We start from the raw sequence: 19,740 nt of genomic DNA on the forward strand, positions 1-19,740 counted from the left end.
CAGAATACAGACTGGAATTTTTCTCTAAAGGAATTACCTTAAGGATAATAATCATATTTTCAATATGCTTTTTTTCTTATGGTAATTGTTGGACCTGCTTTGTAGGAACTTTTTTACCCTATCTGAAATCATGGGGAGGTGGGGAGTGTCTTAATCTGGGAGTCTGCATCAACAGCATTGGACCATTTCTGAATTTTATAGGAGGGAGATATTACCTATTTCTGATGAATGAGAAAGAAGTTGGCTAACAGATAATTATCCAATAAAGAATTTGTTATTTATGTCCAAATTCAGAATCTAGATCCAAATGCTGTTTCTTGAGCATTGATGATGATGATTAATACTCAAGAAAGACTGAGTTTTCATATCTGTATTGTTGTAATTAAATTATACTACTGATATTTTATAATGTTATCTTTACATGTTTGCTGTTCACATAGATATAATTATGAGTTTGGGCTCTCTATGGAGATGGTCAGTTGATTTTTTTTTTTTTACTTAGTAGATTTGTCCTTTAGGGTTTTTGTTGACTTAGACCATATATAGACATGCAGTTTCTCCTTGGTGAGCTGCTGCTCTCCCAGGGGAAGCCACAAGTGTTCAGTGTTTTTCTCCCAGAACAAAAATGGCCTCTGCAGGAGAAAAATAAATTGAGAATGACTAGGTTTAAATCATTCTCTTTTTTGGCCATACCCCTGAACCTGGGGCCTTGGTCTGCCTGGTATGGGCACTTATTCTGCTACCTCCTCAGAAGCACACTGGGGGCAACTCAGGTGGCCAGAACGCTACATCTGAGCTGAGCTACACACACACTTCTTGCCACTGGAGTGGTTAGCCAGGGTCAGGTGACCTTACAGCCCTTCCAATAGTACCCCCTGACCTGGAAAAGGAAGGGTGTGGGCAGCAAGACTCAACTTTACATCTAGGCATCTGCACCCTTGGCTTGGGCTGCTACTGGCACTCTGCTGGATTTTCTGAATACCCAGCTCAGTTTGTCCATAGACCCTGAGTTTGGCTTGACCCTTTGGCTCCCTGACTTGACTGTGGTTTGATCCCCTGGGTACCTGACCTGGCTAGCCTCCTGACCTTGTGCTCTGCCTGACCCTCTGGATCTCTTTGTTCCCAATGCAGATCTTCTGGGTTCTGACTTCCCTACACTCAGACTCTACATACTCCCCTTGGGTCTTGGCTGCTCCTCCTGACCCTGGGTGACCCCCAGACCTGGCTGTCCATAGCCCAGCATGATGCCCTTGGGAGAGCGTATCTATGTACACATTCTCTTTTGAGAGAAGCCACAGCACAATCCTGTAGAATTCCAGGGGACTTTGGGCTTTGCTTCTCTCCTCCCACCCCCAGAGAGTGTCACATTATACTGCAGGGGGATACTGGCTGACCCTGAGCAGTCTTGGTCAGCCAATCAAGGCTGCTGTGTGCAATACTACCATATGTCTTTGGAGGGACTGAAGGAGCCTTGAAGAACACTCTGAGATGTATGTACAGGGACTCCCTAGCTGCTTAGTGTTAACAGTGCATGCTTTCTGTTCTTCAAGGGCTAAACACTCAAATGTCTGTTCAGACATCTCCAGGTAAGTTTTTCTACCAGGATAACAAAGCTGGGAGAATTCTTCTAGATTATTTGAATGTGTGTACACAGCCATAAACATAACTCCCTTTCAATACTTGCTTTGGGGAAGTAAAATAAAGTGTCAAGGTAAGTTATAGCTAAGTAGAAATTGTCAGAAAAGAGGAGCTATAATCATACATCCATAGAGACGTAATCAGCCTTGTTTGAAACAGTGTTATAAGAATTTCCACACTTTACTTTTCATAGAGTAAGATAAGGTACATATATCCAAAAGGGGGAGAGCAGTTAAAGTACTTAATTTTAAATGAATGCCCGACTGCTTATCTCTGACTTCAGATTCAGAAAGATTCCTTAGAATAGATACTGCTGGACTGCTGTTGGAATGAGGGATATTTTTCCCATAATCAAAGAACCCATGTTTCTATATTATCAAGATATAACAAGATTGTGAGACTTAGTACTTTTGAGTGCCATTTATTCTTATGGAATAGTGGTTCCTAACTACTTCAGATTTACAAAAAACACACAGAATGAAATGTCTGTTTATTTCACAGGGACTGAAGAAGAGAATTAGCTTAATCAAACTAAAATTAGAATTCTTTATATGCTTAAAATGAGAATAATTATGAACTTTTACCCAGCACTTTTCTGTTTCACTGCACATTACAGTAGAGAACACTATTATTCTTTTTGTATAAATCAGAAAACCATGGCACAAAAAGGCAAAGGAATTTGTCTAAGGTCATACAACATGTGGGAACAGACTTTGGATTTCTTGACTCCCCTGTTTACAGCCATTGCTTTATGTCTAAAAGAAATATTATTATATTTAAATTTCATATATCAAGATATTATTTGTAACAAAACTTGACTACCAGCTTCTTTTCATCAATTCATATATTTTTCTGTAAATTACTTTAAAATATTTTTAGAGTTTAATTTGCATAGATAATAATTTTTTCCAGTCTTACTATTGGGTGCTTTAGGAAGATTGACTGATGTATAAGAGAAGAAGTGAAAGTAAATACATGATACAATAAAGGATATATTCTGTAAAAGTCAACTATATGTATATATATTTTATGTCTAGGGGTTGATGGAGGAAAACAAGGTTCAGATTACTGTTATAAATCCCAAGTCTATAACCATGGGCCAGCTTTATGGACAATTTGATCCAGTCTCGCATGAATGGTCTGATGGTATCCTTGCAGTGAGCTTTAGAGCATTTGCTTCTTCTGTTGTAAGTACAAACAAGTATTTTGTGATGTAGGTGTAAATTAATTCTACAGTATTAATAACATGGGCTTTAGTGCATCTTGTATGCACAATTTGTAATAGAATACACCTGGTGCATGTAATGAGTATTTATGGCAGCTTACCATACCCTGAGCAACCAGACTGCAGTCAAAAGTAGATTGGGCTCATGAGACAAGATTACCTTATTTTTCTAAAGTAGGACGTTATAATTGAGTATTAATCCTGTATAACCCAGTATTTGCAAGGCTGGGTCCTTAATTTATGCTTCCCTAAATCTATATAGTTAATATACTATATACTGCTGGAAATATAATAGATCTAATATATTTCTTTGGACTAAACTTAATTTACTGAAATCTGAGTTTTCTGATCAAAATTATTTTCTGTAAACAAGACACCAGACAGGAAATGGTTGATTTTTGATGGACCAGTAGATGCAGTATGGATTGAGAATATGAATACAGTGCTGGATGATAACAAGAAGCTATGTCTTATGAGTGGAGAGATCATCCAGATGTCACCACAAATGAGCCTTCTTTTTGAACCAATGGATTTAGAAGTTGCTTCCCCTGCTACTGTAAGTATCTGTCTTTGAAAGATTACATTGTACATATTCATTATTCAGAATTGAAAACAGTTTTTTCCCAGTTCATTTGCAATGCATTGAATTAAAAATATTTGCTATTACAGTTTGTATTCTTGTAACTTATTTTTAAGTAAAACATTTTGTAGCTATTCCTTTTAGACTTAAAATTTAGACTTACATTTTTTTATATGAGTATTAGAATACTATTTGAGGTGTTATGCAGACCACCCAGCTGATCCTATAATCATAAACGACTTCAAAGTTCTGACAAGGAAAAGGAAGTGCTGTAAATTCTGGTAAAATTAACAATCACTATTCCTCTTCTTCACAGTTTATTTACACATATTATGTGTTTAGTGGACAGTGTGACCTTCAATTTCAGGGCCTGTCTGCAGTAGAGTAAAAACTCCTTTTTCATCCTAAATGGCAATCAGCTGCATCTCAGATAGCAACAAAATATATAGGTCACTCATGTGAGATAGGAACTTACCTTAAAATTGCTGTAATAGTGAATAAAAATATAAACACTAAGGGTGTGCCCAGATGAGTGTGCACACAGCACATGCCCCACATGGAGAAATTCCCAAATAATTTGCATCATGGGGGTGGGGAGGAAGGGTTTAATACTTAGCTTAATAATTAGCTTAATCAAAACTAAAATTAGAATTCTTTATATGCTTAAAATGAGAATAATTATGAAGTTTTACCCAGCACTTTTCTGTTTCACTGCACATTACAATAGAGAACACTATTATTCTTTTTGTATAGATTCTTTTGGGAGAAAAAAGTGGGGTGGTGCACATCATGGTAACGTGTGCTGTCCGAAACTGAAGCCTGGCTGGCCAGAGCCATGCTTCAGCTGCTGGCCAGGCTCCCTACTGCTGGATTGCCAATGCTGGAGTCCCGGAAAGCCCCCAGGAGCCAACGTCTCACTGTCGGGGCCAGCCCACATGATGGCCCCAGCCTCACCTACTCCACCTGGGGCAAGAGTGTGCACCAGAGTGTGCATGCATGGGCGTTCCCCAGGGGACAAATAGCAGTAGCATTGCTATGTGCCACTGCTACTTGTCCCCAGAAAAATGCATGTGCACGCTTGTCTGGATGTGCCCTAAATGTGCAAAGCTAAATCCTAGTAGCAGCTGTAAACTAGGTATTGGGGTCCAAGTATGTTGAAGAAGAAAATCTTTCTGATTCCACCTGCCATCCCAGGAAAGTCAGTTATTCAGTGGTCTAGCTGAGTTTGAATTATGCTTCCAATCTTTCTCAGAGGGACACTGACAAACCAGAAGCAATGCATTTTTATATTTAAGACAGTAGAATTATCACCAACTACTAAGAACTTCAGTATCTAAGTAGTACAATACTAAATATTATTTTAAGGCTCTTGCAGCAGGAAAAAAAAAATCTGTAGAGGCCACACAAGCTAACCATTATACTTTTTTGCAGGTTTCCAGGTGTGGCATGATCTATATGGAACCTCACATGTTAGGCTGGAGGCCACTGATGATGTCATGGCTAAATCTGATGCCATCTGGGCTAAGTGCAATGTATAAAGAATTTATAATAGGCTTGTTTGATCGAATGGTTCCACTTTCTCTTGAGTTTATTAGAAAATGTACAAAGGTAGGATAAAGAGGGTTTTTATTCAAATGTATGAATAATATTAACTGAAAAACAAATAATTTCAAACAAAAATTATCAAGTTAAAGTTTATTAATTTTAACCAAAGTATAGTCAGGGCCCTGCTATATGGAAACTCTTTTGTTTATATGTTTAATTATATTTTAATTTTGCTCCAAAATATATGTTTGACATGGAGTCTACAGGAATATCATTGTCTTTATAATATGTAATAAATATATTGTGACTTCTTGTCAATTAATGTAATATATATTTTATAGAGAATGTTTTTCTTTTATTTCAGGAATTATCTCCTACTTCAGACACAAACTTAGCCAGATCCTTAATGAATCTAATGGATTGTATGATGGATGAATTTGCTGATGAAGCCAAAATTAAAGCTATGAGTGAACGTGACATTTTCTCATGGCTTGAGGTAGGCAGTATTTTTAACACAGAGAATTGTAAAGCTCAAGGTGAACTTTACAGCCATGACTAGGCTCTTAAGTAATAAAACTTAAAGTATTTGATTGTTACAATAAACTTCTTGTAAATTAAGTTTAGAGAGTATTGTCATTTGCTAACTATCTACTTTTTAATTAATACCTATTTTAATCTATGTTTGATTTACTGAAATAAGCTGTTAGCAAGTTCTATAGCAATTGAATGTTTTAACATTCTTCGTAAAAAGATTCTGAGCTTCAAGAATCATAAAATTATAGAAAAGTCTTGCACTTAGGATGGAACAGTTGCATGCACAAATACAGGCTGGGGGTTGATTGGCTAGGTTGCACTACTACAGAAAAGGACCTCGGGATTACAGGGGATCATGCACTAAATATGAGCCAATAGCATACTCTCGTTGCAAAAAACATCAGTAGCATACTGCATTGTATTAATAGGAGTGTCACTTGCAAATCAAGTGAAGTGATCCTTCTACTCTATTTAGCATTGGTAAGGCTTCACCTGGAGTACTGTGTCCACTTTTGAGTTCCACACCTCTAGAAAGATATAGCCAAATTAGAGAGTCCAATGGAGAGCAATGAAAATCATTAGAGGCCTGGGAAGCATGCCTTATGAAGAAAGGCTGAAAGAACTAGGATTATTTAGTCTGAAAAAGAGGAGACTGAGGTGGGATTTGAAAATAGTCTTCAAATTCCTGAAGGGTGTTTATAAGGAGGATGGAGATGGACTTTTTTCTGTGGCTGCAAGAGACAAGACTAGGAGCATGTTGAGTATTTACCCAGTATGGCCAGGGCCTATACCTTTGTTGCCGTCAGTGTGGATGTGCCATTGGAAAGGTTGCCCAGGGACGTGGCTGTCTGCAATTTCTGATTGGTGGCACTCTCACCTGCCATGACTTGATGGTATGTTTAACTGTTCGGGAGCTGGAATGTACAGATGGTCTCTGTCCTTGGGTTTTCAAGGGGTTCCTCCTTCTCTTTACACTCCCACCCATACCACTGCAAACAATAATACAATCCACAAAAAGACACGACTGGAGCCAAGAAGCCAGCAATTGGGCTGAGTTTGCCTATGCTCAGCAGGTCAGGATCATCCAGTCAGGTTCAGCTGTCAATGTCCTATTAGGGTTCCCACCTATTAGGGTTTGGATGAAAAGTCCACCCCAACACAGTCTCCCCCCAGTCAGCTGTTAACGGCCGGTGCTGGGTAGGTGGTGAACACAGGCTCACTGAAGTTTAATCACAGAGTAAAAGTTTAAACTAGATGAACTCCTGAGGTCCCTTTCCAGCCTTACTTTTCTGAAAGTCTATGATTTCCACTAGACCTTTGCTTTGGAAGTGGTAGAAAGAGATGTGAGAGGTTTCACTTTGAAATTTGTCCACACCTGTTTTAGCATTTGTTAGTTTACCTGGTATATTAGTATTTCTGAAGGAAGGGCAACCCAAGAAAACACTTAAATTATTTCTTATGTAACCAGGGAGTCTGTTGTATTTATAAGGAATAGTGGGTTACATACTCCAAAAGCACTTGCTCTAGGAAAAAAAGGTCTATTATATCAATTTCCATCTTCTGCAATTATAGATATAGAGTTGACCTTTTGGGGAAACTTTCTAGTAGTTAAGGCAGAAGAAGCAGGAAGCTGTTACTTCCATATAGAAATCCCTGACCTTCCCCATGTGCCTCCCCAACCTTCCCCAAAAATTGGTCACCATCTGTCCTGGATTTTAACCTTACCCAGATGGGTAGTGTGTATGGCCAGGTGCCCATGGAGGGACAGTTTCTTGTTATTCTCTTACTTCCAGTCTTCATCATGAGGATGGCCCTGTTGAAGAATGTATGTTTGTTCTTAGGCAACGTTGCACCAGTTAAGGCCCAATTTCTGCAAGCTATGTATATGCTTAGGGGTCATGTTTACATGTTTATATTTCTGTATTGCATTATTTCTGTAAGAATGTGAGCCTTAGATAAGGAGTCTAAGCCTCTCTATTTTTTTCAGCTGTTGGCATTCAGGAAATAAATAAAAAGTGAATAGCTTTCTTAAATAGAATCAATAAATAAGATCACATGTTGATATAACAGGATTTCCAGGGTGCTGTAAACCATTAGAAGAGATCATAAGTGTAATATTATATCTGTTTATTTAACTTACTGTCATATTTCATAACTTCTGTATGTTAATATTTGGCTTAGTCTACTTCCATGGATTTCAATGAACAAAAAATAGGTATATTGTAAATACACAACTACTGATATTTTATATTTCTATTTTCTCTATGCTAGGGTATTTTCTTGTTTTCATTGACTTGGTCTGTGGGAGCTAGCTGTAAGGAGGATGATCGATTAAAATTTGATAAGCTTGTGCGAGAAATCCTTGATGGACCAATTAGTGACGAGACAAGAGAATGTTATAAATTGTTGAGCAGTATTGATCAGCCAGCTTCAAAGGCCTTCACAGTCCCATTTCCCACAGAGGGAACAATTTATGATTATCGATTTGTTAAAAAGGTAAGGATTACAAAACAAATTGATCACCCATTCCAAAGTGATCTTTTTTTAATATTATATGATGTTTACTACTACTATAATTCATTTCTCCTGCAGTTTTTTTCATCGCTAATGGACAATGTATTCCACCTGTAGAAGTCAGAGATAGTCAGTGTTGTTGCTGGAGGTTTCAGTACTTCAGTTTACAACAGCTGAATTCCTTTGGTGGCAGAAATTCCAGCTTCTGGTATAATTTCTCCTATCTAATTTGTTACACAACTTTTTCACTTTTATGTGTAAAGTTATAACTTTATTTCACTTTCTAGGTCCTCTTTCCCTCTTCTGTGTTAGGATCCACTGGAGTACTGAGGTTCTAATTTCTCTAGTACAGCATCTCTTTAGCAGCTTCCTTTGGCCCAGCAGAGATGGTAGGCAAGGGGGAAATGTTAGACAATCTTTTGGGCACCAAATGCCCTTCCTCAAGTCAGGAAGCAGACAAAACTTAAGACATTTAAGTCTTGTCCCAAATTCTGACCTAAAATTAGTAGTATAATAATGGGGTAATCTGGGCATCAGCCTTGGAGACCCATTCGGAGAAGGCACAAGCAGTTCAGCTACTGCTGCTGCTACCTCCAGGCTCTGCCCAAAGTAGTCATGGAATGTCTCTTAAATCAGACAATCCACCTTTCCTCATTCTTTCCTAATCCTAATTCTTAACAAAGCAAGGACTGTATGACACACTCTAATCCCTTCTATCTCAAAAGAGGTATCGCTTCAGAGTTCTCATCACTTCAGAGTTCTCCAAGATTGTTTTTATCTTTTTCTGAGAAGATCATGGACCAGTCATTGTTAACATTTTATCAAGATAGCTTAGAATAGTGATTCTCAACCAGGGTACTGGGGTATCCTGGGGTGCAGGGAGATTCTTTGAAAGGTACCACAGGAAGTGTGAGCAGATAAGGAAGGGCAAGCTCGTTCTTGCCTGGCCACACCCTGCCCCCATCATCTAGCCCTTCTATAAGAAAGTAATTACTGTAATTAGTTTTTGAAATGGACTGCCACTTAATTCACAAAAGTTATGTGCCTTGAGTCTGACAAGGGGTATATTGAGTGTAAAAAGGTTGAGAACCACTATCTTAGAATAACATGCTCAGGTTGGGAGCTCATTCAGTCAAGGAATGGTCAGCTTTTTCATCCTCTGTGTAAAGTGACCATCCTAGTTACCTGAAAAGTAGATCCTGGAATTTGTCTAAACTTTCCCTATTGTAGAAACATCAGATAGGTCTTTTGGTAGCTTTTGCTCAATATGGGGAAAACAACTTTTCCTGCCTATTGTTTTTCTGCTTATCCTTTGCTTCTATGATCCACTGCTCAGTACTTCTGCTTAATGGTGAATGAGGAGAGAACTATGTAGCAGAATGATAATAATTTTCATTTCATTTCATTAATGGCTTCTTTCCATATTCAAACCAACTTGATAATCTGGAGCTGAGTTGGATATAATTTAGAACAAGCTGAAATTTTTCTCTAAAGAAAGACTAGGATATGAAATTATTTTAGGGTTATGTGTTTATTCTATCAAGCTGCTGATGGTCACTGCTAGTGATCAGTTGATGGCACATCACAGCTTTTGGTGATTGAGTTTGAAGGGAAGAGCTTAGAAAGAAAAATATGCTTCTTAAATGATAAGTTTAGTCAGGAAGTTCAAAATGTATATTTGTTTTACTTAAGACAATCCAGACATGTCTACATGTGGCTGTATGGTGCCGTTGTTACTGCACCGTCAGATAGTACTTCCTATTGAAAGTACTAAATGACAGCACAGTAACAGCCCATAATGCACTCTTCTGGCTGCACAGTTATTTTTAGCTGCTGTGTTGCCATAACAGTGTGCTATAATGACTGACCATGTTGCTATGTTGACGTAGCTGCAGCATCACAGTTTTGCCTGTCAACACTACTTTCCTGTAGTGAATTGCTATGGCAATGTAGCATCATGTCTAGATGTGCCCTCCTTGTCCTTTAGTCTTTGCTCCTATGTTCTACTTTTCTTTTGTAATACTCTGAATGGTCAGCACTAAATCAGGTTAAGTATAATTTTTTACAGTACACTAAGAGTAGTCTGGTTTTCAATACTCACATGAGTATGAGTTAGAACAGAAACAACTTTTATAGCTGATTGTCCTTTAAGTTTTATTTAAGATATAGTCTCCTGTATCAGTGCAGTTCTCCTTTCTTCTTGGTATTCATTATTACACTTTTGACTTTTTTATAAATTAAAACAGGGAGCAGGAATATGGGAGCCATGGGTAGAAACACTCAAATTGGCTCCTCCAATACCTCGCGATATGATGTTTAATGAAATCATTGTACCAACTCTGGATACTATTCGATACTCTGCTCTAATGGAATTGCTGACAGTGCATCAAAAACCTTCCGTATTTGTGGGGCCAACAGGAACTGGAAAGAGTGTCTATATTATTGTAAGTAAGTTTTAAAACTTAAGCTATTTATTGTTTAAAATATGTAGGGTAAGGAATAAACTGACAAAACTGTTGATCAAAGCAAAGTAAAAAGCCAGTGAATGGATATTATGAAGCAAAACTATGGATAATGGTAGTGCTATGTTTTTTAACATTTAGATTGACCAATTCACCACGTTTTCATTAAATTTCAAATACTAGTGCCTTGTTTATCCAGTGCAACTGGGAAGGCAGGAAGAAAAGATTTGCATCTAATCTCATCAAACTTTCAAATTTGGTGGTCATCCGTAATGGTGATGAGATACAAATGTAAGAATGCCATCTGAATGTGGAATTTGCAAAGAAGATACGATGGGAATCCAGTATATAGGTCTATTATTTAAATTGAAATATACTAATGTGTCATGCATGAAAAACACATGTGATTAAGGAAATTCCATCTAGGTGCTCTGCTTAACAAATCACATTGTAAATTCCAGTTGATTTTAAAGTTGAGCACCTACTTATGTACTTTTCTGACCTGAAGCCTAAAGTTTTTTTGTTATAGTTTATTGATATCACCAAAATGCTTTATAGAACTTATATTGTAGTATTTGGTTGCTGCTATTATTCTTAGCACAAGTATTCCTTCTTATTGGGGATACTTACAAGAAGAAGTAGCCCTTAAAGTTCTAATATACTATTTCTATAGTATTTTCCTAGTACAAGGAGTCAGGTAAAATGGGGATGTTAGGCATCAAATTCCATCTGAAATTACTATGTTTAGGTTGACTAGCGATATACCAGACAGCCTGACTGACAAAAAAGTTTATGATTTGTTCTTTGCCAGAACAAAACTATTGCATATTATATAGTGCTATGTCAAATCTCAGATTTCTTGATAATCTGTTGTATAATAATATAATCTGTTAGTGTAACATTTCAAGATACAAAACCAAGATTTTTTAATCTATTGAGGTTATAGATATTGAAAAAAAAACCCCAGTGTATTGGGAAAGAAAAATAATTAAATGTATTCATTCTACAGTTAACTTTTAAACTACAGAAAAAAGCATAAGATTTTTCAATAGAGATGTATAGCGTATTAAAATTTCCAATAGTCTATCACTACTTATTGCAGAAAATCCCTATTAGAGTATTCATGAAGTTTTATGTTTTTGGTAGAGAGAGAGAGATTTTGTTCGTCTTTAAGTAATTAAAAAATACAAAAGTAAATTTAAAGATTAGAAACGTACCCCAGCTGTATAGTATTTCATCCATTCCATTATTAAGAATACTTTATAGACTAACAGAGCATAAGCTTTCTGACGCAAATTAGCACAGGATGAAGTGAGCTCTTGCTCACAAAAGCTTATGCATCTCTGATTCAGTCTATAAAGTACATGTCTACCCTGTCTTCTACCTACAAATATTTGTAATAATTTAGAAGTAGAAATTTTTTTGGAGTTGAATTACTGACCTTAAGAACTGCCTACAGTTTTTTTTTTAATGGTAACAAATCTCTATTTCCTAGCAAAGTTATCCATGTAAATGATAGGAAATTATTAGAACTATGTGCAAAGCTCAAAGTTGGCTTTGTTAATTTGAGGTCAAGCAGAAGGCAGGGTAGATTTGCAATTTATAGACCAACTGAATTATAGATTCATAAAACCTAAGCTTTTGTAAACTGGAGCTCACTTCATTAGATGCTGTGAAAGGACATGCACAGAACAATGTCTCAAATGCGGAGAGTAACTTGAATACAAAAGGCAGGAAGAGAGGAGAGAGGGGAGGGTTGGGGAGGACGGCAGTGCTTTGAAGAGGCAAATAAGCAAAGAACCCAGGGGAACAATATGACGTTAGTTCTTATCCCTGTAGAAAACCTCATTAATCAATCTTAAGTGAGGGTTAAAAGACAATCCTAAGGGGTTGTGGGGTACTACACTGTAGCTCTATCAGACTCCAGTCTAGCCTTCCAGATGAAATTGTGGCTAAAGACCAGGAGAATACATTTCCTAAGTTAGCAGGAACCACTTAAGAAGCCTTGGAGATTAAATATTATTTCTTACTGTCCTGGTAAAAGTGGCAGCATTTACTATAGGGCAGCAGAGTCCAACTGGTAGTGTGCAGCCCACATGCTGTTTGGCTCAGGGGCTGCACACAGGCGCTGTAGTCATTGGCATGTGCATGCAGGTGGTGGGGGGCATTTTAATTAGAACAGTTCCTGGACAGCTACTCTAATTAAAATGGCTCACTGTCATATGAATTGGGCCCTCCCCCACATTTTAAAAATGGCCACGGGGTGCTTTAACTAAAGCTTATTTGACAAGGTTTAGTTAAAGCACCCCCACAGTCATTTTGAAATATGGGGAGTGTTTAATATATGTGACAGAGAGGCAACACTGAAGCATTTTTATTAGAACATAAATGAGTACATCTAGAGGCAGCCATTATTTTATCTGTCTTAAGAGATAAGCCAGACTGTGTAGCTGAGTGTAGATTTTATTAGGATTTTGCAATGACTGACTCATCACTATTTGGAGGCAGAATAATTCCTTTCTTCATCTTCAGGGAAGAGTGGCATTTGTTCATTTTAATTTTGTCAGTTGATTATTAAAAGAATATTCTTTGGACAACAGGAAAAGGATCCTCATTTGCATGAAGAAAAAAGTGTAATGAGTTCTAATTCAAACAGAAATCTTGGTTCTGTGAACCTTTTGGCTAAAATGTAAACCAGTAACTAGTGCTATGCAGTGCTGCTGCTGAGATGTACAGGTGACAATCAGCTAGGGTCTAAGGACCTGTAGTGGGTTATGTGTGGCCTCCTGTCATGGAATGGGGTCCCCAAGGATGGCTGTGATACCCCTACCCTAGGGCTCCTTGACTATGCCAATCTTGCACCCTCTTTCTCATCTGCCACATCTTGTTGGTGATTATTATGAATAGGGAGGATGCCCTTGAATTGTGACCCCACTGAATCCTGTGGGTTCTTGCACCCCTTTTGGGTCCTGCTCCAAAATGGATGCCTTTCAGAACACCTTCAGCCTTATGGGCTAGATGCGTGTCTCCATACCGCCCCTTTACCATGCTCCAAGCCTTGCAGATGGTATTCACTTGTTGTCCCTCCAAGGCCTTAATTTAGCTTGGCCTTCGGTAATCACTGGGCTCTCTGCAGCCGTGTCTCTCTCGGCACCCCCTGGAGCTGGGGTCTGTTTCCCCCTGAATCCTGTACCCACACTGGTGCAGGGGTCCCCATACTGTAGTTGGCCCCCAATGAGGCCTCCTCCTTTCCAATAGCTTCAGCCTGATCCTCCGGTGTTATGAGGCAGCAACTAAAATATGAGCCTCTGGGCTATAACATAACACAAAAAGTCCAGGGTGTGCTCTGCCCCTTTAAAAGAGTCAAACTTCTTCCCTGGCACTAAGTGTCTATTAGTCAAGGGTACCTGGTGAACTCCTGGATCCCCATTAGCTCTAAGTTCAGCATACCAGGCAGCTGCAGTGTCTCTGGGCAGTTCCTCCCTGGAGGCTTCTTCCTCTTTGGCTGCTGGCAGGGAACTGACTCTAGTCCCAGCCCTGGGGTTTATGTGGGCCCAGAGACCTGCCTCTTTCGGTCAGCTGACTGGCTGCAGGTGCAGGCTAATTCCCTCCTTAGGCCTGCTGCCACAGTAACCTGCGCCTGTGGGGCTCCTGCCTGACTGCTAGGGCTCTCTCCCTAGGCAGTGTCAGCCCTTAAAGGAGCAGGCACCTTAGTGCCCTGTGACACCTCCTAATAGCTGTGCTTGTGCATCCCAGAGCAGCGAGGGTGACTTTGACTTTCCTTATTACCATGGAGCCCCCTACACAGAATTTGTAGTAGTTAGTATTTCAGGGGAGATTGTTACACAGAAATTGCCTATTAGATTTGGACAACATTTTGCCTTCTGCTGTGAGGGTACATTCCTATAAATCATGTAGGGCTGGAGGCATAATCTGGCCTTGGCATTGTAGACTGCTGTGGATACCACGTGCCAGATAAGGGCACATGTTGCTTGTAGATGGAGGGGTAGGACAAAGTCCAAAGCCAAACCCTAGCTATTTTCCTTGGGCTGTTCTGCCCTGCACTGGCAAGACATTCCTTCAATTACTTCATGAACCCCAAAACTGGCAACTACTATAATAATATGAAGTGTCTACTTTGATATTTAAGATCAGAGTACATATTTACTTAACTTATTGCTTAATTAGAACATCATTTATCATGATTTTAAACATTTTAGCATACTACTGCTAGTTTTGTAACTGATGATACGTTTAGGCCCCTGCCACATATTACACTTCAGGCATGATTAACCAGTTAATCATATCTTAAGTTGTAACCTGATCACATGTTAAAGCAATTAATGGCATCGTAAAACAAGGAATAAACCACAAAGTCATTCCTCAAAAAGTGTGTAATAACTTTGTGGCTGGTTCCTATGATTCAATTAATTGAACATGTGGGTAGGTGCATCTGCAGGTGGGAGCCCTGTCAGCTGAGGGGACTCCCAGCCACAGGGTGCAGGGGGAGCCCCGGTTTGTGATAAGGCATGGTGGGATCTGATGTGCAATCCCACAGTTGTTCCTCCTGCCATGCATGTGTGGCATGGCAGGAAGTATGATTCTGTAGTTTGCATATCAGATCCCATTGCAACTTTACCTGCACGTCTGCAGGGGCCTTTAGTTTTATTGTCCTGAAATTCTGTTTCTTTCTTTGTTTATTTTTTATGGTATGTAAAATGTAGTTAATAATAAACATGCCTCAAGATTAATTGGCCTAAATTTAATGATTTAATAACTTTTCCAAAGCATGTCCGAGAAAAATAATCTATAAATAATGTTTTATTTTCTCTTTATGGATTAGTCTCTAAGTTGCCACCCTTCCCTGCCTTCTGCTTGACTTCAGACTAACACAAACTGCCTCCCTCTGATTATTTCCTGTGCCATCTTTTCATGGATTCATAGATCCATAGATTGTTAGGGGCTGGAAGGGACCTTACAGATCATTGGCTCTAGTTCCCCCCTGCTCTAGGCAGGAAGACAACTGGGGTTAGGTGACCCCAGCGAGGTGACTGTCCAGTCTCTTCTTGAAAACCTCCAGGGTAGGTGACTGTACCACCTCTGGAGGGAGTTTATTCCAGAGTCAGGCTTTTGGCTTTCCTGGAATTAATATAGTAAATAAGGCTGAGTGTGGTTATATATTTTTGCTGTTCTGGGAGTTGTAGTACTTTCAAGTGTAACTGCAAGCATATTCTGTTAAGCCTGCATGGAGTTTCATTGAAGCCAATGACATAAAGGTTCATAATTGTGGATCCTTTTGTATAAACTGGAACTAGGCATATGCAAGAAATACAAGTTAAATCAATTAGATTGAGTTAATATTATGAAATGCTATGCTGTAATGACAGAATCTTGAATTAAATTTGTGTGATATAATTACATAGATCTTCTGAGAAAAATTTATGAAAAGTCTGTGATATGATGTAGGTGTTCTATTTCTGAAAAAATTGCTTTGAATTATCCTGAGAATGTTGACTTATCTAAATAGCATTAATTAAAAGTTCTAGACGTTAATGTTCAGGGATCACTTATCACTGTTAAACTGAATTACTTGAGAAGCTGGTATAAAAATGATTGAAAATAAAATATTAATCATGTGACATTACTGAAATGATTTAACGTATCAGGTTTATATACACAGCTAGTTCAATCTTTTTTCTCTTTGCCATCTTTGCAGAATTTTCTTTTAAATCACTTGAATAAAAATGTCTACAAGCCACTTCTTATTAACTTCTCAGCACAAACTACTGCAGCTCAGACACAGAATATTATCATGTCAAAATTGGATAAACGAAGGAAGGGAGTTTTTGGACCTCCTCTTGGGAAGAGAATGGTAACTGAAATCTATTTTTTAACAAAATAGATCTAAATACTTTTATTTCTTAACTGTGTTCAGAACTAAAATTGGAGAGAAATAATTAATACAAGTTTATTCTAAATGCAATTTTAATCTAAATGAGTTATAATTCTCCTAAATTTAGATCCCGCTAGTCTCCATCCCCTAATCTCCCTCACCCTCATCCACAGGAGAAATTCGTGCAATTACATGCAAACAGAATCTACATAGCTATTCTGGTCCAGCTGGAGGAGAGGCAGGAAAGAGAGTAGAATGAATAATGTGTCCAGAACTGGTTCAAGGGGTATAATGAATTAAAATTTTGTCATAAATCATGCTATACTTTAAAACAATTTACTTGGTTTTACACCTCCCAAAGGAGAAATTCCATATTTAATGAATTTAAAGATTGCTGTTGCTCAGAATTATTCCCTAATTTGTTGTTTGGAAACAGGATTAAGGCATATAAACAGGAAAGCAAGGGTGCAGTTTGATATCTTTTATGAGTATTAAATACATTTATGAGGAAAAAATGCTTATTTTTAATTTTTTTTCTTGAAATGTTTTGGTGGCTTTAGCTTGTCACAGCTATGACTAAGTTTTATTAAACCTGATTTTTATTTCTCCTTAAAGTCATGAGTAACTCCACTGAAGGCATAGGGCTCATCTGTCTAACACTATTGCTTGGGCATTATCTTATTTGAAATGAACACTGCTGAGTTCTCTCATTGAACTGAACTAGACTACAAGCAGTTCTCGATTTACAACCTTTTCAGTTACAATGTTTTGCACTTACAATGTTTATAAATGACACCCTGTTTCAACTTTATGACGTCAGACTTACAACGGTTGATCTGACACCACGCCACACCAGCGAACAAGTTCGCTGCATCACTCATCTCCCTGGAAAACATCTGTCCAAACTTCCTTGGACATTTTCTTTAAGAAAGCAGACAAGACTCCAGAAAAACCTGCAGCTAAGACTCCTGAGAAGACTCCAGCGAAGAACCCTTCTAAAAGTCCAACCAAGAGCCCTTCAAAAAATCCAGCAAAGTCACCTCAAAGAAGTCCTTCCAAATCAATATGATTGCTATTTACAATATAAATACATTAATGTAGCTATATTACTCATCTATAATTGATCGAGTACAAAATTCTGGGGTAGTTTTGGTGAAAGTAGGGTATCGGGCCTTGGTTCAGGAACCAATCCCCCATTTATAACATTGTTTCTTATGAAAAAATTATTTCTGAGTTGCAGTGTTTCGACTTAAGACATGGTTTTCAAGAACCAATCTGTCGTAAGTCTGAGGACTGCCTGTACTTGTGGGCATTTATACACGTGATGGAGCTCTGCTCTGACGCGTTCTCATTAGCACGCATCAGAGCAGACTTAATTAACTGAGTCTGCTGCAAGTCTGTGGGAGTGTGCTAATTAGCATGCTCCAGCAGCCTCTGTGTCACAATGTGACAAGTGGCAACTCTCGGGGCTGAGTCTCATGTCGGCTCACCCACCTGTCTCTATGGGCAATCCACCCAATCCTTCTTGCTATGACTTTGATGTTCTTATATAGAGATAGTACGTGTGGGAGACTACCCATTACTGCCCTGATGCCAGGGGGCGCTATGTGCAGCTCCGACCTTCTCTACTCTACAGCCCATGCCTCGCAGTTGGCATCCAAATTAATATTACTGCCAGTCTGAAACTGGACCAAACTGAGTCCAAAGTTGGGCTACACACACACACACACACACACACACAAAACCACCACCTCCCCTCTCACAGGAGGCCTCTTCCACCCCACCCCTCTCTCACCAGAGCCCATGGCATACTGCCCATTACTGGGCCACACTCCACTGCCCTACTTCTCCTTGAGCGGCCCCTCTTGGTCCATCAGGCTTTGCTACTCACATACTGGCCTTGCCACACAGAACCTTTGGTTCCCACAAATTCCCCTACTCTACGTAGGCTGGCCTTATGCTAAACCCTGGGCTAATTCTGCCCCAAGCCTCTCACTGGGCACAACTTCTCACAGGGCTGGCCCTTGTGCTGTTCTTCAAGTTTACTCTCATTTGACCCTACTCAGTGCACTCCTTGGGCTGTCCTTCAGGCATACTTGCACTTCAGCCCCACTCTCTGCAGGGCCTCCCAGTGTTCTTCATACTACTCCCTATGGGGTCTCTGGGACTTTATATCCCTGCTGGGTTCAGGCACCTACACATGGGCATACCTGGCCCCCACTACTCCCACAAACTACCCCCTCTGGGGTTTCTAGGATCTGCATCATTGCTGGGCTCAGGTGCCTACACGTGGGCATACCTGGCCCCCACTACTTCCCCAGCTGCCTCCAAAGCCCACCCAAAGATGGGGACTGGGGTTAAGGTGCCCCTCCTCACCTTTCACTGGGGAGGTAACTGGCCTGGCATTTCCTGGGGACTCCCGCACCACCTGGAGTCCCACCAGGCCACCTTTCCCCGGTAGGGTACAGTTTTAGGTCATGCCCAGGACCAGGAACCTCTAAAGCATCCCCATAAGCTCCTGCCCTTATCTTCAAGGTTGTTACTGCTTCAGCTCAGCTATGTGATGCTTCTGCCTCCTCTGGCCACAGCGGACTGCAGCCTTTATATGTCTTGTTCAAAATGGCTGCCCTCATCAGGCATCTGGTAGCTGCCTGCCTCCACCTTTAAAGTGGCAGGCACCCAAAGGTGCCCTGCCACACACAAATATTCAGTGTCCCTGTGTTTTAAAATGGTGGCAGGGGTGCTTTAACTAAAGCTCATCAAACAAGCTTTAATTAATGTGCCTCCACTGCCATTTTGAAACATGGGATACTGAATACATGTGATGCTGCAGATGCTTTAATTAGCGCAGCTCTCAGAGAGTTTGGAGTTTTATTCCTAATTAAAGCGCCCTCTATGTGTATAGATGCCCTATGTGAGTAAACTTGATTTTGGACATGAGTGGCTTGAATCTCTTTTTATTTCCATTTTCAGGTTGTTTTTGTAGATGATGTAAATATGCCAGCTCGAGAGGTCTATGGTGCTCAACCTCCTGTTGAGTTACTTCGTCAGTGGCTAGATCACTGGAACTGGTATGACCTGAAAGACTGCTCTATGATCAAACTTGTGGATATTCAGATCATGTGTGCAATGGGACCTCCAGGTAAGTTGTGAGAATCAGGTATGTTTGTTTTTTTTGTATGAGAATAAAACTCCAAAAAAACAACTTTAAAATACAACAGTCCTGCATGCTTATGATCTGCATAAGGCCAAATCCTGACTGTAGGAGGCATGTGAACTTTTCCTGCTTGTGCACACACATGTGGAAAAAGGGATTGGATGTAGAGAATGCAGCTTGTGAAGCACAGTG

The 19,740-nt window shown here is 39.5% G+C and overlaps 1 protein-coding gene across 1 annotated transcript in view; it reads left to right on the plus strand.

Annotated features, from left to right (window-relative positions):
• Window positions 1-19,740, plus strand: part of DNAH7 (dynein axonemal heavy chain 7) — a 226,187-nt gene that overhangs the window by 115,661 nt on the left and 90,786 nt on the right. Inside the window, exons 30-37 of the mRNA XM_090045212.1 lie at window positions 2,676-2,825; window positions 3,237-3,419; window positions 4,875-5,051; window positions 5,353-5,484; window positions 7,794-8,018; window positions 10,283-10,480; window positions 16,215-16,370; window positions 19,365-19,533. Coding sequence (XP_089901338.1) covers window positions 2,676-2,825; window positions 3,237-3,419; window positions 4,875-5,051; window positions 5,353-5,484; window positions 7,794-8,018; window positions 10,283-10,480; window positions 16,215-16,370; window positions 19,365-19,533 — 1,390 coding nt within the window. The remainder of the gene's footprint in view (window positions 1-2,675; window positions 2,826-3,236; window positions 3,420-4,874; window positions 5,052-5,352; window positions 5,485-7,793; window positions 8,019-10,282; window positions 10,481-16,214; window positions 16,371-19,364; window positions 19,534-19,740) is intronic.

Source organism: Crocodylus siamensis, chromosome 4, assembly GCF_052110815.1.
Source record: "Crocodylus siamensis isolate JL-2025a chromosome 4, ASM5211081v1, whole genome shotgun sequence".
In the NCBI taxonomy this organism is placed as follows: Eukaryota; Metazoa; Chordata; order Crocodylia; family Crocodylidae; genus Crocodylus; species Crocodylus siamensis.